Source organism: Sceloporus occidentalis, unplaced genomic scaffold (assembly GCF_023333645.1).
Source record: "Sceloporus occidentalis isolate IW3139 unplaced genomic scaffold, rSceOcc1.0.p SCAF_138, whole genome shotgun sequence".
Lineage (NCBI taxonomy): Eukaryota > Metazoa > Chordata > Lepidosauria > Squamata > Phrynosomatidae > Sceloporus > Sceloporus occidentalis.
Window position 1 is genome coordinate 1,332,226 of NW_028317118.1, and position 24,407 is coordinate 1,356,632.

Genomic DNA, 24,407 nt, shown 5'->3' on the forward strand with positions numbered 1-24,407 from the left:
CCGCTTCAGTGTCCCTTGGAACCTTTGCGACACCCCGCGTTGGCGGCGGGCCTCCGAGGTCTTGCCCAGTTGGGGGCCCCTCCCGCGGGTCCCGGACAAGGGCCTTCATCACGGGGAGCTTTGCCCTTGAGGCTGAGAGTGTGTGACTGGCCCAAAGCTGGGTTGCCACGGCCGAGCCAGGCTTCGGAGCCCGCTTTCCCAGAGTTGGACTCCAGTGCTCAAACCACTACCCCACACTTGACTGTTGTCTTGTTGGCCTTCAAGGTGTTTCCAGTTTATGGCACCCTCTGGGGGTTTGGGCAAGTTTCTTCAGAGGGGGGTTTGCCATTGCCGTCCTGAGGCTGAGAGAGTGTGACTAGCCCCAAGTCTCTCATTTCTGCCTCCCTGAAAGCCTCCAGAAGCAGGCATTCTTCTTTTCAGGGTCTCCCCACCACAATATTTCAACATGAAAACTAGTTTTTGAAGACAAGTAAACTTCAACCACCACCACTTTGAGTCGCAGAGGCACAAATCCAGTCCTATCCATCCAATTCCTAACCCCATTCTAAGACATCCAAAAGAATAAGCAGTACTGTTTTGGTACAGGATCAATCCTTGGAAGGGACCTCCAGTGGTTTCGAAACTTTGGCCCCCTCCAGATGTTTTGGACTTCAGCTCCCAGAATTCCAGACTGTTGACCAAGCTAGCTAGGGCTTCTGGGAATTGGAAGTCCAAAACACCAAGGTTTAGGGAATCGCTCCAAACCCCTGCCATGGAGGAAGACACAACTAATGCACCCCTGAGAGATGGCAGCCCAATCTCTATTTACAGCCCTCCAAAGAAGGAAAGTTCACTACTCTCCAAGTTTATTTTGCTGTTGAATAGTTCTCACAGTAAAGCGGCTCTTCCCCAATGTTTTGGTGGAATGGCTTTTTCTTTGGTAACCTGAATTCGCTGGGTTGTGCGCCAGTGTCAGAAGCAGCCGAAAACAATTTATTCTATTTTGCCCTCACTAGTTGTGGACAAGAATGAAGGACTGAACATGACAGTAACACCTGCCTCAGGTTGGAAATTCATAAATGAAGGGCCCCTTCCCAAAAACCATGGCACAGCGGACATTTCAGAGAATTTAAAATCTTGCTCACTACTCTGTGGCACCATAGTTCATACAAATAAAGATGTGACACTATTGTGAGGTGGACTTGGAATTTCCCCACAACCCATGAACTAAGACAGAGCTATCAAGATAACTTTTGTGTCTTTTTTTCCCCAACAGGTTCTCCAAAGTGAAGTCGAAGGCTTTCACAGCCAGCATCCATAGCTTTTTGTGGGTTTTTCAGGCCATGCGGCCATGTTCTGGAAGAATTTATTCCTGATGTTTCACCTGCATCTGTGGCTGGCATCTTCAGATTCTCTGCTGGTGAAACGTCAGGAATAAATTCTTCCTGAACACGGCGACACAGCCTGAAAAACCCACAAAAAAGTATAGTTTCTCTGAAGCTCTGAGGTGTAGAACCATTTGTGGTGCTCTTGCAGTCAAGAAGCTCAGGACTTTGAAAGAGAGGACAGCTGTGGTAGTCTACTCATGAAAGTGCATGGGCACAAACAAGTTATGGGCAACCTCTCAAAACATTTGTGGCACAAACCTGTGGGCAACTCTCATTTCAACTCTAGTAGATTATGTCATAGAAACGCATCCATTTTTCAAGGCACCTGCCTTCTTTTCCACAACAGGGCTGCTGAGGAAGTGAAACCCATGAGGAAAAATACAGAAACAATGCATGAGGAACAGTTAATTTTTTATTTCTGGAAGTCTCTCTCTGGAAGCCATGATAGTCCTACTCCCTCCAGGTTTCAACTTTGGCAAAAAAAACAAAAACAAAAACAAAAAAACACAAACAGAAATTAAGCAACCAATATAGAACAGTGAAAATGCCAACAGTAAGGGTGCCCTTTTAACAGTTTTGCCGTCAGGCAAACACACGTGGAAGAAGCCCTGTTTTGGCTACATCAACCTGGTGCTGGTCAAAAGGCAGGTTTTATTTTTTAAAAAATCTTTTTTTCACTTCTTGACTTCTCCCAGATCTTCAATGCTATCATCATCAACCTACAACACAAAAATGGCACGATCAGCATTATATGTAGAAGCAGGCAAGGTTGGGTTTCGAGGTCTCTTTTCAGGACCCAAGCAAAGCAGGTGCAATGAAGTAATTACACATAAAATGCTCCAGCTTTTAAAAGACACAGATTTTCTGCTAAAGGAAGGTATGGAGGTCCACGCCTTGCTCTAGTGGGGAATTGTCAAAACTGATGGTAAAAATACAGAGTTGCACCTAAAGGAGTTGAAGCACTTTGAGCTTTTCAGGTTATGATGAAAAGGATAAGCAGGAGGATGATGATTTAGACTGAGATTCAAGAGAAGAATATTTATTTGTATATATGGTAGGGACAGAGTAGATAACTAGCAAAGTTGCGCCCTCCTTCACAATCCTACTTAATGATTCTACCAATAAAGTTGACTAGCAGTAGGAAGCAGTGAACACTGAAAAGTCTCTTAACAAAAAGCCAGGAAAAGATCCTATCCCTCATGAGGAAAAAAAATCTAATTTGTGGTCAGTCTAGTTTCCAAGTCCCTCTTACTGTCCTGCCTTCTCTCTTACAAATATTGCCACCTTGCCTGAAATGTCTGGGTAATGCAAAAGCACAACTCACAGTGACTACTAGTTCAATTGAATACCACACAATGAAATAATGCACACAGAAAACACACACACACACAAGTGCAAGGTAGGAGATAATTCATAACAATCGGGGAGAAATCCCACCACTCGCCCCTCAGACAGTAACAACACAATAATCTCCAAATTGATCAATATAAAATATAAACCTACCCTAAATGTATTTGTGCAACCATCAAGACCATTTATAAAACCTCAGATTGACCACTTTTATGTGTTTCAAAAGAGACATGCAACACAATGTGGTATATAATAGTCAAACTAGAACAACAGATTTCCAGACTGACTGAATACACTTATACCTAAGAGTCCAGATGGGATACAATAAGGATATTGAGAATTCACCTCAGTCCACTTTTCCTGGATTACGTCAATGATGTCGTCGGTAAAGTCCCCCTGAATTATTATTTCATCCTCTCCTGTTACTGAAGCACCACAAGAGAACTTCTGAGCAAAGAATCGTTGTGCTTCCTTAAGGTCTATTTCTGTTTGAGGAAGAAAAGCAATGATAACACCAGTCATCAAAGAGCACAGCCCAGAGAGCCTAGTGAGCACCCAAGGTTTCCTTGACTCACCAAACGTTGCAAGACCGCACACCCTTGTGACGTATTTCTTCTTTGCTCTAGGGATTTTTGCTATTGTCACTTTTTGAGGGACAGTCTTCTTCTTCTGTTTTATCTGACCTCTTCCTCCTGGGAGCAGTGGGGGAAAAACAGAAAATGTCAGCGATTGCCTTGCAGGTGACACAGAAGCGGAAGGTTTTGCAGTTTCCAGTCTCTTCACCAGTGCCGCTCTTACCCCAAATGGTCAACAGCAGCTGGTCTTAACATTCATTTTGTATTTTTTTCTAAAACTGAATCCAACCCACAAAGAATCAACTATTTGGACCTTGCCTCTCTTTTGCTTTTTCTTTTCTTCTTCTTCACCAGTTGTTCCTTGACCTTCTCCAACCCCAGATTCTTGTTTAGGAGATTTTTCTAAATGAGAAGAGAGATGGTAATAACAATATTTCTATCATTTAAACTATTAAAGATTATTTTAAAAAATAATAAAGTGAATGCAGTGCAAGGGAAGATGCTTTGTTCAGACAGTGCAAGAAATATATCATACTAACTGCAATGGGATGTACTCCCCAGTTAAAGTGATGAAATTTATTTTGAAACTGTCTTTCTCATCCAAGGAAAAGATTGTGGGACTGAATACAAAGCAAACTAGTACTATAAAGCAAATCCAGTATATGGGGGTGAAAGGGACCACGAAGTGTGGAAAGAAGTAGAAGAGTTACTAATGAGGTACTCTAGGAATAGTACTCCTAGAAGAGTTACATGTAGGTACCCTCAGATCAAATAAAAGCTGCCTTACATATAAATACATCTACTATACCCTTTGAGTTCCGTAGTAAAACTTCAATTGATTCTGCCCCCTTTCAACATTTGTAGCAATGTTTTTCTCTCCCACACTGTCACCAAGTGAATATCTACTCAGAGGTAAATCCCACTGAGTTCATTGAAGCTTATTCCCAATCAAGCACACTTATAGGACTGCAACCCAAGTTTCACATTCAAAACAACACAGACCTCTTCTTACCTACAGTAAGTTTTGCAAACTCATTTGGAAAATTCTTCTCTAGCCATTGTCTGCATTTTGACACATCGGGCATGTATTCGCAGTACTGCAGAGGAAACACAGTACAGATTTGGCAGCTGAGGGGATGTTCCATATATACAGCCTAACAGAAGTCTTTCTTTATGACCGTGCAAAAATGCACACTTACACAGAAATATGTGCATCTGGGCATATTTATGCCATTCAGTATATTTCTTATCTCCAAGATCTAAGTGCTGTAACCAAATAGGCACCACCTATGCACAGCAAAGTACCGCGGTTTGTGGAAGCGCAAAACTGTTAAAGGAACCCCCAAAAATAGTTGACTGAGGAGTGGTTAGACTCAGTGGCTGTGGGATTCAGAGAGACATAATCTGGGAGAAGGAAAGGGGAGTGAAATGGAGTGGCTGGAAGCCTGGATAGGAAGTGTGTTTTGATACTGACCTCTCTCATCTGTTAGTCTGTTTCTCTCTCAAGAGAAAATTCTAGCCATCAGAGCACAGGTGAGAGAAATGTGGCCCTCCAGACAGTGTTGGATGTAATTCTCGCCATTGGTATAGTGGCTAGGGCTAATGGGTGGTGCACTCCAACAACATCTGGAGGGCTGCATTGGCCCACTGCTGAGTGTCAGACAATGGGAGAGGCCCAGGTTCAAACCTCCACTCAAACCAGAATCACAGTTAGAGAAGACCACAAGGGCCATGCAGTCCAACCCCATCATGCAGGAATACACAATCAAAGCACCCCAAGAGATGGCCATCCAGCTTCTGTTTCTAAATCTCCAAAGGAAGAGACTCAGCTTTCTCCATCCTCAATATGGCATCCTTTCAAGTACTGAAACATGGCTGTCATCATGTCACCTTTTAAGATGCCCAGATCCCTGTGCCACTCCTCATAGTTCTGGAAAAGTTTACAAGTTTTGCATGTGTACCAGTATCGCTCGGTCTAGCCCATCTTACAGAGTTATTGTGGAAATAAAGGGAAATAAAAACTATATTTTCTGCCTTGCATTTCTTGACAGCAGAGTGGAGCATACCTTCAAACAGCAGCAAAATAAGCCACCGTTCACAAATCCATGCAAAAACAGAAAGACGGATCACATTGATCCACTTCAGATTGGTCACATCAGCTTTGTCTGCCCCAGCAGAAAAGTAGTGAGTGGTGTGCTGAATCTTAGGATAACCACATGTCAAAGCTAACTTGACAGCAAATAATAACTACAACCTGCTTTTTGGGTCCCAGATTCAGCTCCTCCATCAAGATAGAGTTGGGAAAAACATTCCTGACAGATATCCTTGACAGCAATTGCTGCTAGACAGAATTGAAATGGCAGAACAGATTTCACCATTTCAGCTATGAGGCCACATTTCAGATTATCCCTTCCGGTGGAAAACCAGTACAACTGGAAATAGGCTGAGTTAGAATCATTCATTCTGATGTGCTAGTTCTTTACTTGAAGGGACTTTTTCACAAGTAATTTCTGCACTTTGATGTAGTGCACGCAATTCCACCCCCTTATTCCATCATTTATGAAGACCAGGTCTAAACCAATAAAAATAAAGCAACTCACCTCTGTTGGCAATGAACAGACTGGGGAAAGAAAATGAGAAAATAGATTTTTAAGATTAAGAACATGACACTGTCTCTAAAGATCCTATTTTTGAAATTAATTTTACACTAAGTTAAAACTGTCAAAGTGACCATTCCAGAGCACATGGATCTTGTCTCCTCATTGTTTTCTGCTAGTCATATGAGATACACACACTCTGCAGACCACAGTGGTTACAATAACATAGAAGAAGCAAAAGTGTGGGATGAGAGCAAGAAGATGGATCTAGCAGTACCTTTGAGACTGATATATTTTAGCATAAGCTTTCATGGACACCACTCATCAGATGCAACAAGGAAGAGTCTTTTAAGCTTATGCCCCAGCAATAAATGGTTAGGCTTTGCAGAAACTGACAACCTGTCTTCTATCAAGAACGTTTATGCATTGGTTCCCTACAAACCAATGACAAATAAAGGTTCACAAAGAGCCACCTGAACAGAAAACAGATCTTTCCGCATCTCCTTGGTCTCGTGTTGTCTATAGCAACGGTCTCATGCTCCTTGAGTACTTGCCTCCACAGTAGAGAACTCGGAGAGGATAGTCTGCATCTGGCCTAGTGTTGCACCGTTGGTCTCCTTTAGAGTCGACAATCACAGACTCAGCTGCCTCCATTGCTGTCTCACCTTACACGCCTTCAAACGAGAAGCACAGAACTTGAGTATAAAATCCCAACCCTAGAAGCCAACAGCAATCATGGCAGACAATGACCCTATGGCCCCAAACCACAACTGCAGCTACACTGCTGAAATAATCCGGTTGGGCACCATGTTAACCACCATGGCTCAATGCTCTGGTGCCACAACCAACTGCCATTCCCAGAATTCCACAGCACAGAGCCATGGCAGCTTATGGGGGGTCAAATCGGATTATTTCTGCAATGTGGATGCAGCATTGTCAATGGATTCATACCCCATTCTACCTCCCAGGAGCTCAGGATGACTAACAAGCTACATATAAACCTAAACTAAAGCCACAAATTATATTTGTTTTTATTATTACAAACAGTGAGTAAAATACAAAGAAAAGGCAAGGAAGAAACCCCTCAAAAGTCTGCAGGAAGATATGTTTTTAAATGGTATTTAAAGTGGGGGAAGAACTAGATCTCTGATGGAACTAAGACCCACAATTGAGAAAGCCTTGCATGCCATATTCGTCTGAGGCATTCAAACAGTGTAATGTGATTTTTGTTGATCAATTTATTTGGGATTCTGGCAATATCTTCTTAGTGGCAACTACAAAATTACTATTTGCTGTGATTTGGATCAGACAGAGGGAAAAAACACCTAGGGTTCACATTTGGGCATCTGGAGAATGACCAATGGGTATAGGAGCAACCAGACTATTTCCAACCAGGCTGGCTAGGCACTTCTGCATGTTTCTAGTCCAAAAAAAGGTTCAAGAGATTGGCCCGGGCCAAAGACGTGAATAGGTGAGGCCAAAAAGAGTGACACGAAATCCAAATAATGCTATCCTGGAGATAGACAAGGGCGATTAGAGCTCAGGATAGGGATTGTGGTTGCAATGGAAGTCAGCTCAGGCCAGGAAATGAGCACTGAATGTGCTATTATGTGGCAGAGATAAGGCCCAGATTAGAGGTGGTCTCCAGCTCTATGTGATGGGAGTGCCTTCCTTCTTCTCAGCATCAATCCCTGGAGAGCCACTGCCAGGCGAGGTAAACTGATCCTGAACTCTCTGAACTGAAAACCAGATGCTGTTTAGAGCCAGGAGCAATGGGTTCAAGCTGCAGGAAAAGAGACATTAGGAGGGCCTTCCTGACAGTCAGGGCTGTTTGACAGTGGAAGACACTCCTTCCTCAGAGTGTAGTGGAGTCTCCTTCTTTGGAGGTCTTTAAACAGGGGCTGCTTGGCCATCTGTCGGGAGTGCTTTGGTTGTGAGTTCCTGCATGGAAGAATGGGGTTGGGCTGGATCAGGGCCCTTGGGGGAATCATTGGGGAACGCTTGGGGTCTCTTCCAACTCTAGGATTCTGTGGTCAATTATCATCAAGCATTAAAACTGATCACTGAATCACAGAATCCTAGAGGTGGAAGAGACCCCAATCAAAGCATCCCCATTGGCAGATAGCCCCCCAGCCTCTGTTTAAAGACCTCCAAAGAAGGAGACTCTGCCACCCTCCAAAGGAGTGTCTTCCACGAATCCAGAATATTTGGGAGGAGGGAGGCTGGGGGGGGGGGGGGCTGCCGAAGGGAAGGAGTGCCCAGGAGCGCTGAAGGCTGGCTCCGAGAGGGACCTGGGCGGGGGGAAAGAAGGGTGCCAGCCCCGCAGGTGCCGCCCTGGGGGGCAGGAGGGGAGCCGGGGAAGGGGCTCTCTTACCCCGGGAGAGCGGGGGGCGGTTCTTCCTCCTCCTCCGCCGCCTCCTCCTCCGCCTGCCTTCGCCAGCCTCCCAACTGGCACATGCGGCACTGCCACCCTCCGCCCAGCTCCGCGAACAGGCAGCCAGCGGCAGCAACTCTCGCCCGGGCCACGCCTCCCTCGCGAGAGCTGCTGCGGCCGCCGCGCGCTCCAGTGGCTCCGCCCCTCCCTCCGGCGCTAGCGGAAGTGACGCCACGACCATAGAGCGAAGGAAAGGAAGAGCGGCCGAAAGACGTAGGGGGCGCTCTTTGGGCCAAACTTCTCCCCTTCGCGCTTCCTCCTCCTTCTCCTCCAGCGCTGGGCAGAAGGAGAGAGGCAGCGATGCCTCGCTTTGCCCAGCTAGTGATGGGCCCCGCAGGGAGCGGAAAGGTGGGAGAGCAAGGCAGCTTTGGGGGCTAGAAGAGCTTCCTCAGGGCGGGGAGGGAATTGGGAATGCTGGTTTGTTTTAGCCTTGTATTTTACCTCCATAGTTTGTTTCTAATGACTGTATATGTGTGTGTATATATATCTATATATATGTGTGTATATATATATATATGAATTATCCTTTGATTGTACGCCATTGGCAGGATGTCATGTTTGGAACTGTTTCTGTCAAGGGCTGTGTAAAGTTGTGGCCCTGTACAATAAACGAGAACAACAACGACAAGAGGGTTTGGGACACTGTGGCCGTCTTCTGGGAGAGTGGCTTCCTGACGTTTCACCAGCATCCGTGGCTTTGGCATCTTCAGAGGATGCTGGCATGGAGGAGAGTGGGGTATATATAACAGATTACTAATTAAATGGGCCCCCAGAGGCCTTGCCATTCAACAACACATAGATATGTAAATCACTTCATCTCAACCAAGGGTCACACAGCAGATTATATATATATATATATATATATACACACACACACACACACATGCATACCACTCTCTTCCATACCAGCATTCTCTGAAGATGCCAGCCGCAGATGCTGGCGAAACATCAGGAAGAAACTCTTCTAGAACATGGACACAGAGCCCAAAAAACCTGCAAAAAAACTATGGATGCCAGCCTCGTGCATTTATTAATTGGCTAATATTGTTATCATCATCACAATGGGTTGTAGGAACACAGCCATCCTCCGGTGTGTGTGTGTATGTATGCATATATCAGGGTGGTTATCCAATAAAACAAAAAACAAGATAGTAAAAAGGCATGACTATGATAAGACAGTTTGAAAAACAGACAGCCATCTTGCAAATTCACACTTAAAATGGGGGTTGCTGTGCGCCTTCAAGTCGTTTCTGACATATAGCTACCCTAAGGAGAACTTATCATGGGGTTTTCTTGGCAAGGTTTATTCAGAGGAGGTTTGTCACAGGCTCCCTCTGAGGCTGAGTGTGGGACTTGTTCACAGTCGCCCAGTGGGTTTTTGTGGCCAAGCTGGGATTCGAACTCTGGTCTCCAGAGTCAGCGTCCAAGGCTCCCCCAGTAGCATTTATAAGCTATGGCGCAACTTGTTGGAAGAAGGGGTCACTATTCACTGACGTGTTCCTAAGGAGGCTGATGGTATTGATTTGATTTGGTCTTCCTTGCCCCACAAGTGTCGACTACACTAGAGACTCAGGATGGCGTTTCCTAGCTAACATGATGCAATTTTAATTCCAGAGCACATACTGTTCCACAATGGTCCAGCACTGTGAAGCACTGAATCGCTCGGTCCAAGTGGTTAACCTTGATCCGGCAGCAGAGCACTTTGACTACAATGTCATGGCAGGTAAACCTAAGCCTGGGATGATGTAAAGCAGCCTTCCACACCTCTAGAGACCGTGGCTAGCAATGATGGAAGTTGTAGTCCTTGCATCTGGAAGGCCTGGTGACATGGCTCCTTGCTAGATCTAGTATAGCAGGTCATGACAGGAGTGCCGTTTTAACTGTTGGTTTCCCTTTTCGTTGCAGATATCCGAGAGTTAATTGAAGTGGATGATGTGATGGAAGACGATTCACTAAGGTTTGGCCCCAATGGTGGCTTGGTCTTTTGCATGGAATATTTCACCAGTAACTTTGACTGGCTGGAAGAATGTCTTGGGCACGTCGAAGACGATTATATCCTTTTTGATTGCCCAGGTAAGCAAAGAATGTTTCCTTTATTCTTTTAAACTTAGTGCAGTGGGGCCTCGGTATCCACTGGGATTTGGTTCCAGGACGCCCCCCTGGATACCAAAATCCGTGGATGCTCAAGTCCCTTTATATACAATGGCACAGTAACATGGTGTTCCTTATATAAAATGGCAGAATCATGGGTTGCTTTTAGAACTTAGATATTTTTAAACTATTTTCAAACTGTGGATGCTTGAATACATGCATAAAAAATCTGTGGATACAGAGGGCTGACTGTACACAGCTTAGCATCATCTTCCCCAAACCTGACAGACCTCCAGATGTATTTGACTACAACTCTCATCATCCCCAGACAGGGTTCCCACAAAGGCAGTGGCCATTGGGGCTATTATCTTTCTGGCAAGCCGTAGTTCTTGGAGCTGACTCGGGTCCAAGCTATATGAAAGAAAGTATACAGTACACCAATTCCGGATTTAGAAATCTGGAGGAGATGAGACCTTCTTTTGGTTCTGCACCTCCAGAGGCATGTCTGGTGAGGAAACAAAAGGGTCTTCTTCATGACGATTTCAGAAACAACTTGAAGGCACACACCGCACACACACAAGCTGTTTTACCTCCCACCATGGGAGAAAAGTGGATGTTTTTGATACTCACTTTGTCTTAAATGTGTATGTGCTCCTCAGGTCAGATTGAACTCTATACCCATTTACCAGTGATGAAGCAGTTTGTAGAGCAGCTGCAGCAGTGGGAGTTCCGAGTCTGTGGCGTCTTCCTTGTTGATTCCCAGTTTATGGTGGAATCCTTTAAGGTATCTTGCCGTTACTCACCCTCCTCCCTTGAAAGAAAAGAAAAAAGACAGCAGCAATTGTAGACAAAATGGTGAAGGCTTGTGTCTCTTTTTAGCTTTTCAGGCTTTTAAAACACAACTTGGCTGCCCCTTATGTTGCATTCTGGCAAACTCATTATGACTCAGCAGAGGGGAAAGATTTGTCTTACTGCAAATCTTCACTTGTTTATTTGCACAGAAGGCTGGTGGATCTGTTGCTGCTGGTGGTGGCAAACTCACTCTTGGTTTTATGGCTGCTCCAGGTTGTGCGGGGCTCTATTCTCAAGAGAGGCAACACTCCCATACAATCTGGAGCAGCTGTATAATTTTTCCAAGCTCTGCTACACACATACAAAGCTGCCCTATGGCCCTTAGTCCATCTCTTTTCGTGCAGTAGCTCCCAGGGCAGTATTTTGGAAAGATGGGCAGACTTGATCCTTTTCTGATTCCAGTCTTCTGTTTCTGCATGTCTTCTTCCTGCTAGTTTATCTCTGGTGCCATGGCAGCCCTGAGCGCAATGATATCCTTGGAGATTCCCCAAGTCAATGTCATGACAAAGATGGACTTGCTGAGCAAGAAAGCGAAAGCAGAAATTGAAAAGTAAGCTTGCCAAAGTGACAGCTTTTACCTCAGTGACAGCTTTTACCTCAGCATGTTCAAGCAGAGCTTAAAATTTACTTCCCTCTCTTCCATCACTGCATGTCACTGAGTCTTCCAGGGCTCTTTATTGCAACCTCAGTATGAAAAGGAGACCCTGTGAGGGTTAGTTCAAAGCCCCAGGTCTTCAAGTACTGTATGTACTATGGCCTGTTACAGACTGCCAAAATAAAGCTGCTTCGCGTCTCTTTGGAGGCATGCTATTTAAATGATGCATGGGTCCTAAGAGTCCGGAGGTCGCGCCAAAGCCACACTCCATTCCTAAGCACTGGAGTGCAGCTTTGGTGCAGCTTCCGGATTCTTAGGATGCATGCATCATTTAAACAGCATACCTCCAAAGAGACCCGAAGCAGCTTTGTTTTGGCAGTCTGTAACAGGCCTATATTTATCTACCAAAGCAGTTAATGGTCTTCTAATGGCTTTCTTATACATTAGAAATGGCCTTGTAATGCTCTTAGGTAATTCATAAGGGCCACTTAAAAAACCTCAAATCATGACCACTTAAAAAAAAAAAAACCAAATCAAGAAATTAGTGTAAAGTATGTTTAATATGAAGTCCTTGGACCAAAACACACTGCAGAAATAATCCAGTTTGAGACCACTTTAACTGTCCTGGCTCAATGGTAGGAAATTCTGGGACAAACAGCTGCATTTTAATACATTCCAGGTACCTGGACCCTGACATGTATTCCACACTAGAAGATTCTACAGGTTTGCTGAAAAGCAAACAGTTTAAGAAGCTGACTAAAGCTATCTGTGGTTTGGTAAGTGTTCTTTTAAAACCCAGCATGGAATGTGCCAGTACCATGGCTAGATAGTTGTCCATGTTTACTGTTGCTACTTCTAGCCATAGATCTTGTCTCTATATCTCTGACCTTTTTAGATCGACGACTACAGCATGGTTCGATTCTTGCCTTTTGACCGCTCTGATGAAGAGAGCATTAATATTGTGCTGCAACACATAGATTTTGCCATTCAATACGGGGAAGATCTGGAGTTCAAGGAGCCAAAGGTAAAGTGTCAAAGACCCTAGTGCGAAAGCTCATGCTGTTTTATGCAGGGTCAGGCCAGCCTCATAAACAAACTCCAAAAAGGAGGGACCAAACATGGAGGAAATCAACATGGTGCAGTGGTTTGAGTGTTGGATTCTGACTCTGGAGACCAGGGTTTGAATTCTGACTCAGGAATGGAAACCGGGTGGGTGACCTTGGGCAAGTCATATTCTCTCAGCCTCAGAGGAAGGCAAAGGCAAACTTCTTCTGAACAAATCTTGCCAAGAAAATCCCATGATAAGTTCACCTTTGAATATGACTTGAACACACACAACAACAAATGAAGAAAAGACCTTCTCTGTCCAAGACAAAAAACAGTGGCCTGCCAGAGAAAGACAATATTGGCTGAGACAAAGAAATGATCTGACCTGAGGCAGCTTCCTTTTATTGGAAACGTTAGAATGCCACTCACTTCTACATGAGCCCTTTTTGACTTGAAAAAAGTATTTTTACCCAGTTCACATGCAAATAGCAATTAACATCCAAATTGATTCCTGGTAAGAGACTGACGGGGCTTAATTCCTTCTAGGCAGCTGGGAATGGTCCATTCAAATGCAGTGAAAGGATACTGATTTCTTTGTTAAGCAAGAGGCCTCAAGGATTGTTTCTGATAATATTCAAACAAAGGATTAACTCAAGCAACTTAGGGGAATTCCCTCCCTTTGCAATCCAATCTATGTTCACACAGAAACTAATGTCACTGTGTTCATTGGGATTTTATCCTAAGGAAAACATGTATAGGATTGCAAATGAAATGAAAACTCATCTTATTTTGGGGTTAAATAATGATGTCCTATCTTTTTCAGATCTGGTCAGGCCTGTTGGATACGGAATTGTGGCTGTTGTAGTCTACGAAAATAACATTTCTAAACTCAAGCTCTTTTCAGGAAAAGAAATAGGCATCTAAGTGTATTTAGCGTTTACAACATGATTTCACATTTAGTCAGCATTGGATTGAATGTCATGAATAACTGTGCCGCCTTGAAGAGCTCAAATCCCTAACCATTCATATCTTTTCCCCCCAACAGGAAACCGAGGAAAATAAATCATCTGCTTTTGATGAATATTTCCAAGAGCGAGTGGATGAATGATCAGATCAGGACCAACTTTGTATAAAGAAATCCAGAGTCTATGCGTTGTATTTTAAAATGCAGAAGATGCTAGAGAAGTCTCCAACAGAATCTGCACAATGGACTTCCCCCCCCACAATGAATTTAATGTACATAAATGAATAATGGCACTGAGAAATAAATTATTGAGTTATTTCTTTACTGTTTGATAGTTTTCTTGGCAATGAAAAGCTGGAGAATGTCCAGTCTTTCTATTTGTGTTCCTGGTGTGCCTTTTTTTCTCCCCTTAGGTAACTGGAGCAACTATGTACAGCTGTTTTTTATTATTATTTTCTTTAAACTTGTTGCAGTTTGTGTTGTGCTCCTGCTTTTTGGCACTGCTTTTCTTTGATTTAATCTAAGCAGATAAGGGGAAAATGCTGCCTGAGAGTCGCATGCAAACTCCCAAGCCATTTCTGTAGTTCCAAGAGTCTTTATACTACCTTCCCCATCTCAAATAATCTGAGGGCCAGTTTTTGGTTTGCCTCTCCCATGGCCCACTGAATTCACTAAAGCATCTTGGGGAGAGTGCTGTGGGTCATTATTCTGTGTTTTGGGGCCTTCTAGTTCCCTTCACCTGTTCTGGCGGGGCTTTTTATTAAATAGGGAATGACCATCTGATCACTTCCTCTTTAGAAATTAGGTCTATACAGGTGTTTTGTTTTGTTTTTGTACACAACCATTATCTGATACACAACCATTAAAGGGACTGGAGCAACCCTCCGTCTTGCAACACAATTGAGATCTTCCGCAAGGCATCATTCGCACATTCTGCAATTCGACGTGACCAACGCACACACATGGGCCTCTTTCACGCTTCACAGTAGCAGCACTTTTGATGCCATTTGAACTGCCGTGGCTCCTCTATGTAATGCTGGGATCTGCAGTTTCAGGAAGTACTGTATTTAATATTCTGCGCCAGAGAGAGAGAGACTACCAACTATTGGAATCTGTAGTATGCAGGCACAGCCGTTAGCGGTGTATAACTGTAGTGTGTGGCTTTTTGCTTCTCTCTAGCCTCGGGGGAGAGATGAGATACAGATATGGCCAATGGGGCTGAAATACTGTGTTCTGGCTTTATGTATTTTATAGGCCACCTTTCTCCCCAAAGGGACCTAAGGTGGTTCACAGATTTGGTCCAGGATCTTACCAGAATGTTCTGGGGGGGGGGGGAATGTAGGCTGGTATTTTCTGTTCAAGCCATGCTGTCTGGAGATTATGGGAGTTGTAGTCATTAATACATATGGAAAGCACCACATTGTCAAAGGCTTCTTACTGGTTTGTAGTTCTAAATCAATGCAGGGCTGCTTTGCTCTCAAGCGCCCCCTCCGCGCCAGCTGCCTTGCCCTTTGCCGCCGCCTGCCGGCCGCTCTCGGCCACTGCAGCGCTGGTTTTCCTCACTTCCTGCCTCGACCAGCTTTGGGTGGAACAGGAAGAAGGGCTTGGCTCTTTGCAAGCTTTGGCTGCCTTGCTTGCTTAGGAAGGAGCTTCATCGGGATTGCTGCACCCCTAAAGATGCCGGTAAGGGGAGAGGGGAGGCCATCTGGGCACTGCAAAGCCCTTGGGTTTTTTTTGCAGAGGCTAAGCCTAGCAAGAAATCCAGCTGCTTTGGAGGGGAAAGGGGAGGCAATGGGGGTGATCCTGGGCCCAGAGATGGAAGGCAGCCTCTGCATTTCCTCCTCTTGGCTTCCTTCCTGGGATCAGGCATGGATTGATGGATTGATTCATGGACCCAATCTCCATCTATTTTGAATTTCTAGGGCAGCTTCTCACAGGCTAGTTTCTTTTCACCCTCCAGATGAGTTGAACCCTCTCTCCTGAGGATGATGGGAGCTGCAGTCCAACCCCTCTTGGGCTGGGGAGAGCTGGGATCCAAACAGGCTCTGAGCCAAAAACTGTCAGCCCTATACCAAGGTGGCAATGGGAAACTTCCTTATATGGTCACAGAGTGAGGAAAATGCACATTAACCGAAGCTGTGGGTGTTTGGCTGATAGAAAAAGCCAGGCCTCAAGGGCCATCCAAGTCCAACCGCAGTCTGCCGTGCAGGAACTCACCGTCAAAGCACCCCCAAGAGATGGCCATCCGGCCTCTGTTTAAATGGAGGCCATCTGACACAGTACTAGACACAGTACTGTAGTTCTGGATGGACACTGGGCAAGGCCAACTGTCAATACCCAAACCTTGCTGTTTCGAACCAGGGTCCAACGTATAGTATAGCCTTAGAGTATCCAAAGCCTTCTATAGGAAGGGGGGGGGGGGAAAGTCCTATGCTGGCACTTGTTAAAATACTACCAAACTCACCCTGAGTCTAATTCAGTGGGTCCCTATTATTCGATCCTATTGATTATCCCTACATTGACTTTCATTTGGTTGTGTGGAACAGGGCCTTCTCTGTTGTGGCACCTGGACAGTCAGATTCAGTGGGCTTTCAATGCAGGATAGTGCTGATGCCAACTGAAGCCTAGTTTGCCCCACACTTCTCCAGGTTTTTTTCACCCCCTTATGGTTAACGTTGCTATTTACCATGGCTTTTCAATGAATCTTCGCTTCACAGTACTTTTACACCTTTTGTTCTAGTGGCCTTTACTGCAAAGGTATTCATGTCGAAACCAGTCCAGCGGACCTTCGGTATCCGCTGGGGTTTGGTCCTGGGACTTTCAATGGATACCAAAATCCGTGGATACTCAAGTCCCATTGCATACAATGGCATAGTCAAATGGTGTCCCATATATAAAATGGCAAACTCCGGGTTTATTATCTGGAATTTAGGGATGCTTGAATCGGTGGATGAAAAAAGCCATGAGTACAGAGGGCTGACTGTATTAAAATGGTTTTCAATAAATGATGGGTTTTTAAATGAAGAATGGGGTTGGGTTTGCCTTACTCTTACTTTGCTCCTTGGGATGAGTGGACAGGGACAGCTGGTAATGTCAGAAAAAAGAGGATCTTGTCACTCATACCCAAGGTAGCAAGGTCCTCTTTGCGCTGTGTTGTAGTGGCACAGTTATTTGCGCCTGGCCTCAAATGTTGGACCTCCTGGCCTTCTAGGCCAGGGCCAGGGAACAGGAGGCCCTTAAAATGTTGTTTGCTCCCCTCCCTATTGGCTCTCTGGCTTGGCATGATGGGCTTTGCAGTCCAGTAGCATCTTGGGGGCCACATTTTGCCCAGCTAGTTGGCTAGCAGGTGTGTTTCAGGCAGCGACCCTAATCCTCCCTCCACCTTTGTGTAGAAGAAGGAACTTAAGGTTTGTTGTTCTTGCGTGCCTTCAAGTCTTTTTCATCTTATTGCAACCTAAGGGGAACCTACTGTGACATTTTCTTAACCACAAGAGAAGGTTTGCCTTTGCCCTCCTCTGAGGCTGAGAGAGTGTGCCTTGCTTGTGGTATCTAGTGGGTTTCCATGCCTGAGTGGGAATTCGAACTATACAATCTTAGTGCAGTGCTCAAACCACCATGCTGGAATTAAGGTAGATGCTGCCATATCAGGTCAGATCATTGACTCAGTACTATTCAAAGTAAGTAGCAGGAGATCTCTAGGGTGTCTGACCAGGAGACTTTCTGAACCCTACCTGGAAATTCCAGGGATTGAATTCCAGGTCTTCCTCAAATTCACATGTACCAACTCTGCCACTGTTGTTTCCCTATGTTCCCATCTGCTTTTTCTCCTTTCATTGCCTGACAAAGAAAAAAGTAGAAGGGATGAATCAGCAGGCGCTGTCACGGTAACATTATCTGTGGGCCACAAATGTGTGGGTTTAGTCCAGGGGACAAGAATAGCTGACACCCTTCTAGTATACACCACCCTTCCTCATAGGAGTCCAGATTTAATAAAATATAGTACAAGCAGTACAAAAAAATGGACAAAAATAAAATGCTTATTTCCCCAAAGCTTGTACAACTTGGTACCTAAAAGACAAAAGTATGTATGTGAGACAAGTGACTCTTGAATAGAAAGGAGTGCCCCAGTCAAGGGGACTCCACTGAGGAAGCCCTGCCATGCATAGTAGGCCTGCTTTGGTTTCTATACCTTATCAAGGAAAGTAGAAAAGATAGAAATTGCTTGCTGGGTGTTTGTGGATCATTACCGTCCATTTCTCTTCTCCATTACAGGCCTATCATTCTACTCTGATGGATTCTGACACCAAACTGATTGGGAATATGGCTTTACTGCCTATTAAAAGTCAGTTTAAAGGACCAGCACCCAGAGAAAGTAAGTTTGCAGGAGTCTCAAGCTTTCTGGTAGCCCCCAGTATATCTATATATCTGGACAATTGTTGTAGCTTTTTAATGTTTGTGAACTCAGTTTCTCAAAATAGTTTCAAATCTATTTAAAACAGAATGAAATAAACTGGGATATTAGGGTGCCTTGAAGGACAGGGCCAATGGCAAAGTCACTAAGAGGGTTCAATGGTCTATATAGGGGCAGTGTAGTGAAGCAGCTAGAGTGTTGAACTGGGACTTGGGGTATCGATATTGAGCCTATATTCTCTCTCTCAGCTTGACCTACCTCAGGTAGGGGTGGTCAGTGGCTTCCATGGCTAGATATGTACATTTTCGTTATGTTTGATCTTACACAAATAATTGTACACTTTTCCCCTTTGCTGCGAGAAAATTGTCCAACAATGCTGTTTTTGAAGACTATTCTTAGTTTGGATTTATTCTGCAAACAAAGAATGCCTGCGTCTTTATGCAGAAAATGCCACTTTCTATACAGAAGACAGTTGTATTTTCTGTACAGGAAAATCGTTCTTGTTTTTGTTTGGCAGAGAACATACTACTTTCTGTGCAAACCCCTCGCATGCGTTCTCCCTGTCAGGGATTTCCAGTGCTCCAATCTGCTTTTCTGACACTCTTTCAAATATTTTCAAATACTCCATGCCTACAGAGTCATCCCAGATTTCGACGGAGCTCTCCAATTGCTGAACCTGTTTGGAAGATAGGGTTTCATATCTTAGATAGCGCCTTTAAAATCTGGGTTTTAAACTGAAAGAGTTTTATTCCCGTGGGGGGAAGAATTCTTATTGAGGGGTAGTGATCCATAGCTACACCCCAGATCATGGCTTAGATTTGTGAGTGAGAAAAGCCCCCGATAAAGTCTTTAAAGACAGGGTAGAGGTGTGGTTGGACTGCAACAACCAGCAGCCCTAGCCACTCAGGACTTGCATTCTAAAAATATCTGGGAAGCAACAGGTTCCTTACCCTTGCCGTAAAGGGAAACAAAGGGAGAGGTCCCCTAAAATAGATGGAGGGAACTTAATATGAGAAAATTAGCCTTTCTATCCCCTGTTGTCCTGGTCAGTTTAGGTAGGCAGGGCTTGGGAAGTGGCTGATAGTTGGCCATTTCATCCCCTTATCCCACTTTGCATTGCTCTCTCAGATGTCTTTAAGAGTATACACAAATAGCATAGTTCTTATTCTTGCAAATATACTGTGCCTCTTTCCCTTCTTTGATAGCAAAGGATATGGACATCATTGATGAAGCCATCTGTTACTTCAAAGCCAATGTCTTCTTTAAAAATTACGAAATCAAGGTAAGCGGGAGGGTGGGGAAGGGAAGGTGCTTCAAACTGCTTGCTGTGCGCAGTGACTGAAGATCCCAGAATGCTGGCAACTTATTCTTAGTAGCATAGAAATAAGGGCATGGAAATGACTTAAAAACAATAAAAAACGGACAGCATTCTGCTGATGCCCATGGGAAGAAGAACCCTGCTGAATGAGGCAAAAAGTCCATGTAAGCTATTTCTCTCTTTGGACTACAGCTTCCAGAGTCCCCCAGCCAGGGATTCTGTGAACTGTAGTCTAAAAAGGTAATACAACCAAGCTTTGTTCCATTCTATTGTTTCCCAACAGTTAGTTAACTGTCTCTGGCCATTGAGCATGCTTGGTTTTGATTGGGGCTCAACGTTGTCAAAAAGCAGGAGGAGAGTATAAACTGATAACAATTCTTACAATTATGATAAATTCTGGAGGTGGGGATGGAGATCTTAAGTTTTCCCATGAGCCAATTTGATCTATCTGTTTTATTTTAGAACGAGGCTGACAGAACCTTGATCTATGTAACACTCTACATTTCTGAATGCTTGAAAAAACTGCAAAAGGTAACAGGACCAAAGGCTTAGTTTGGGTTGGCTTGTTTTTTAAACTTAATAATGTGGTTTTTTTAAAAGACCAAAAATGTTAATGTGTGGAGGTTTTTCCACATCTAACCAGTTTGGGCATGGAAATCAAAACAAGCATATTTGTTATATTGTGAGCTATAGGAAAGACACACACACACACGCGCCCATATATATATATATATATATATATATATATATATATATATATATTCTAACTGTACTCAGTCTGCCACAGCACTGTAAAAATGTTGATTGCTAAGTCCTTAGCACTTCTGTATGCTTCTTTCTATTGAACAAATGTGTACAATGTTGTCTCTTCTACAGTGCTTTCAACTTATAATTTCCAGTGAGTGGGAAAGTAGTTCCCTCCCTAAAAAATACAAACCAAGAAGAAATATTCACCTAGTCATGAACTGTTTGTGCTTTTAAACATTGCAATGCCTGCTGTATCCCTTTTTAGAGTCACTCTCTGAATTTCTCTCTTGAAAGTAGAACAGAAGGATGTTTTAAAACATAGTCACTATTGTTGTATTCTATCCTGACAAGAGTCCCATGAACCCAGAGTTACAATTGTACCAGGGTCCCTTCACTTACCTTTAGGTTGACCTATGTAGCTTTGTACTGTTAAGCCCTCTTGGAGGGAAAAACAGCATGTATCTACTCTTGTTACAAGTTGACAGGTCTCCATTTCTGGAAATTGAAGGCTGACAGTAGCTCAAGATAAATGTACCTCTACTGGTGACTTGTCAAGCTTCCACTCTGCATCTTTAGGACTGAGTTAACCATAGACCCCTTAGCATGAAACATCTAGGCAAATTTGTGGGTTCATGTTTCTTCCCCAACCCACTTTGAGATGTGTGCATGTGTGTATTTTTTATCACTTACCCTGACAAAGATTTCTGGAGAATGTGAAAACTTGGACATCAATGTGAAACTGTAATGGGTCCTATCAGAGATCTTGGCCACCTGTGGATTTTGATGTAGTTTGTTTTCTTCTTCTCTTCAATGGGACATGCTTGCTTACATTTTCTTTTGCCTCCAGTGTAATTCCAGAGGCCAAGGAGAAAAAGAAATGTATACATTAGGAATCACTAATTTTCCTATCCCCGGAGAGCCAGGATTCCCACTGAACGCTCTCTATGCCAGACCCATAAACAAGCAAGAAGAAGGTAAGAGGGATGTAGCAATGAGGACCACAGATTTGAACTGATGGAGTAAGCAGCTAACAGCTCAATTTTAAATATATTTACCTCACTGGGACCTATTCTAGAGGCATAGGATCTGCATACTTGTGTTATGTTGGTTATGCTCTTGCCCTCAGAGTATAAATAGGAGTGAACAAGGTAGCCTTGCCTGCAATTTCTCTGCAGCTTCATTTTCTGTGTAGCTGATCCTCTTTCCATTCTACCAACATGAGATCTCAACTGTGGGTCTAAGTGTGCTTTATATGTCTCCTGTAGATATGGGCTGTTCAGTTCAGTCTGATGGGAGGAGCAGAACCATGTGTGAAAAGGAACACGTTTGGCTTGCCCCATTGGTTTGCGCAGGGAAACCTTTCAAGATCAGCACTCCCGCACTGATTCACATTATCTGCATCTAAGCATTTGTGTTTCAGTTCTGAAGTGCCATCAGACAATGTGTGTCTGTTGATTTAAGCCAACACATAACCTACTGTCTTACGCTGTAGGGGATTTTCATATGAGGAAGGGAACAAAACCTACCTGAATATGATCTTATGGTCTTAGCTGGCTGTGATTCTTTCTGTTTTCAGAGGTGATGAGAGCATACTTGCAGCAGCTGAGGCAAGAAACAGGCCTGAGGCTTTGCGAAAAGGTCTTTGATCCCCAGAGTGACAAACCTAGCAAGGTAAGATGTTGATGTCTTCTGTGGCCTGGCTCTGCTGAAGGCTAGTCAGGCTAGAAGTGCTTCTCTATATTCCAGAAAAAGCTGGAGTAGAACACATTAAATAAGTTGTATATTTCATTAGAACTTTATAATCACTTCAGTGGCCTGAGGTTGCCTATTCGGAATTTATCAGTAGATTGTTTGTCTGATGTCTTCAATAAGGAATGTAGGTAGTTTAGTCACTTCACAAAAAATAATACCTCCTCCTTTTTTGTTGTTGTTGTGTCCCTTCAAGTCATTTCCAACTTTAAAGTGACCTTTTCCTAGGGTTTTCTTGACAATGTTTATTTGGAGGTTTGTCATCGCTTGCGCCTAAGGATGAGAGATTATGACATGCCCAGGGTCACCCAGTGGGTTTCCATTGCTGAGCAGGAATTTGAACCCTGGTCTGTTGGGAGTCCTGGCCCAACTCTCAGATCATGACACCACGCTGTCTTTGGCCTTCTCTTTAGTGTCTAGGTACTCTCTTTGTATATCTATCTCATCTGTGTTCATTTATGATCATGTACCCTAACCTCAACGAATAGGATAGTGTGTGCGCCAAAATAAATGCAGTAAATGTATCCATCAGGATGTGTTTCTGTGTACTGCTCAACACACACAGGGCTGCCACCAAAACAGAAATCTGGTGTATAGTTGTTCTTCCCACTCCTGTCTCATAAAGCCTATTGTTCAGGACTAAAGGAAAGCTAAGCACCAGCTTTGCACTGGGAGCAGCCCTCTCAAGTCTAGCCACAGTAGGGACTGGGAAATAAAAACATTCATATATAAAACATACTGGATGGTGTGATCACCTGAATTTCCCTACACCTGCTAGCCATTCATGCATAGAAGAAAACCTCTTGAGTGTGATGATGTTGTGATGCAGGCTAGACCTGGATATGGGGACGCCGTTTTCCATGGGAGCCTTGGGTCTCCTGTAAAGAATTGTTCTGGAGAAAGCGGAAGGGGGTCTTTCCTTTCACTGTTCTGACATCTTGTTCTCATCTCCTTTTGTCTCCTAGTGGTGGACCTGTTTTGTGAAGAGACAGTTCATGAACAAGAGCCTGTCAGGCCCAGGGCAATGAAGCGAGAACATGTGACTCTTTCATCGACGTGCTTCGCGGCTGGATGTATAAATTTTGTCTCTGTTTTCCTATGTTTTCTACCACAAGAGAATATGTGCTTCCATGAGTGGAGGAAAGTCAAGTTTGGAAAGAGAGGTGGAGCTCAAATCATGTGCAGATCTTGTTGAGCTGGAGCTTGATGAGAATGACGAAGATAACAATAAAAATAAAAAGAGGTTTCTCACATTATTTAGTCTCTACTTGGGTCTGACAGCTGCACGTTCTTGGCCATAATCTAGAAGTGTAAGACTGCCAAGCTGCCTTGAGTCCCTGTACTGGGAGGAAGGCAGGATTAGGGTTGCCATGTCCCCCTTTTAGCCGGGATTTGCACGGTTTTTGGGCTTAGGGAATGTCCCTGCTCGGTTTGCAAGAGACGTCCTGGAAGCCGGTCATCTGGAGCCCCTCTCCGTCCGTCCATCGCTCGCTGGCCAGGCTCCTCTGAAGAAGGTGCAGCAGGGAAGGAGAGGCAGAGAGAGAGAGAGAGGCCAGCCTCCTTCCCTACGCAGAACGCTTCCCCTTTGACTGCCCCAAGTTCTTCTTCATCCATTCTTGACAAAGGGAAGGGAAGGCAAGGGGGGCTGAGCAGAGCAGAGGCAGAGGGTGCGTGTTTTATGACATTGCTGTTGTGTTGTATACGCTCACGCACGCACACAAAGCCAGCAAGAGTCCTCAGACTACAATTCCCATCACCCCCAACTCACATGGCTATTGCCTTGGAGGGCTAAAGCATTCTGGGAATTTCCAGAAAGGGGCTTGAGGGGGCCAAGGGCGCAGACAGGCTGCAGGGAGACCTCCCCTAACCTCTGCATGGTCTGTCAGAAGGCTCAATGTCTCACAAAACTACAGTTCCCAGAATTCCCTAGCAGTGAGCCAGGGCAGTTAAGGCAGTCTAAAACTGGGATTATTTCTGCAGTGTGTTTGGAACCAAACTTGCCAAGAAAGAAAGCCCTTTTAGGTCGGAAACGGCTTGAAGAAACAACACATATCGGTTTAAAGCCTTATTACAGAGGCTAACTGCTAGTACTTTGTGGTTAAAGAGGAGAGCATGATAGACCCTCCTCCTCAAACATTACTAAATGAAGCCCACACACAACAACACTCCCATAGAGAAGCCCCAGAAGAGCGCTTACTGCGCATGCTCCGCTCCCGCTTCGGAAAGGGTGTTTATCGCAGTGCCTGATTTTTATTTTCATTTTTAAAAACTCCTATCCAAATAACTTTAAAAAAAAGGAGGGGGAGAAGC

At 44.3% G+C, this 24,407-nt stretch overlaps 3 protein-coding genes and 1 long non-coding RNA gene across 4 annotated transcripts; 2 read left to right on the plus strand and 2 right to left on the minus strand.

The window, feature by feature from the left end:
* Positions 1-1,761: 1,761 nt before the first annotated feature.
* LOC149281149 (density-regulated protein) lies at positions 1,762-8,380 on the minus strand. Its single transcript, XM_089499676.1, has 8 exons — positions 8,264-8,380; positions 6,444-6,563; positions 5,893-5,912; positions 4,305-4,389; positions 3,611-3,694; positions 3,293-3,409; positions 3,063-3,202; positions 1,762-2,086 (listed from the first exon to the last, which is right to left on the minus strand). Exons 2-8 carry the CDS (start codon positions 6,541-6,543, stop codon positions 2,042-2,044), a joined length of 591 nt encoding a protein of 196 aa, XP_089355802.1. The 5' UTR covers positions 6,544-6,563; positions 8,264-8,380; the 3' UTR covers positions 1,762-2,041.
* Positions 8,381-8,520: 140 nt separating this feature from the next.
* LOC149281150 (GPN-loop GTPase 3) lies at positions 8,521-14,177 on the plus strand. The gene is made up of 8 exons (XM_089499632.1): positions 8,521-8,671; positions 9,938-10,046; positions 10,229-10,396; positions 11,074-11,198; positions 11,701-11,816; positions 12,541-12,637; positions 12,757-12,885; positions 13,954-14,177. The coding sequence occupies exons 1-8, from the start codon at positions 8,624-8,626 to the stop codon at positions 14,014-14,016; spliced, it is 855 nt and encodes a 284-aa protein (XP_089355758.1). The 5' UTR covers positions 8,521-8,623; the 3' UTR covers positions 14,017-14,177.
* Positions 11,052-21,189, minus strand: LOC149281151 (uncharacterized). The gene is made up of 3 exons (XR_016278067.1): positions 21,039-21,189; positions 17,604-17,709; positions 11,052-11,225 (listed from the first exon to the last, which is right to left on the minus strand). It is a non-coding gene; the product is annotated as an uncharacterized LOC149281151 (long non-coding RNA).
* LOC149281152 (actin-related protein 2/3 complex subunit 3-like) lies at positions 15,436-23,350 on the plus strand. The gene is made up of 7 exons (XM_089499633.1): positions 15,436-15,555; positions 18,145-18,244; positions 19,489-19,565; positions 20,064-20,132; positions 21,196-21,322; positions 21,925-22,019; positions 23,063-23,350. The coding sequence occupies exons 1-7, from the start codon at positions 15,550-15,552 to the stop codon at positions 23,123-23,125; spliced, it is 537 nt and encodes a 178-aa protein (XP_089355759.1). The 5' UTR covers positions 15,436-15,549; the 3' UTR covers positions 23,126-23,350.
* Positions 23,351-24,407: the final 1,057 nt, after the last annotated feature.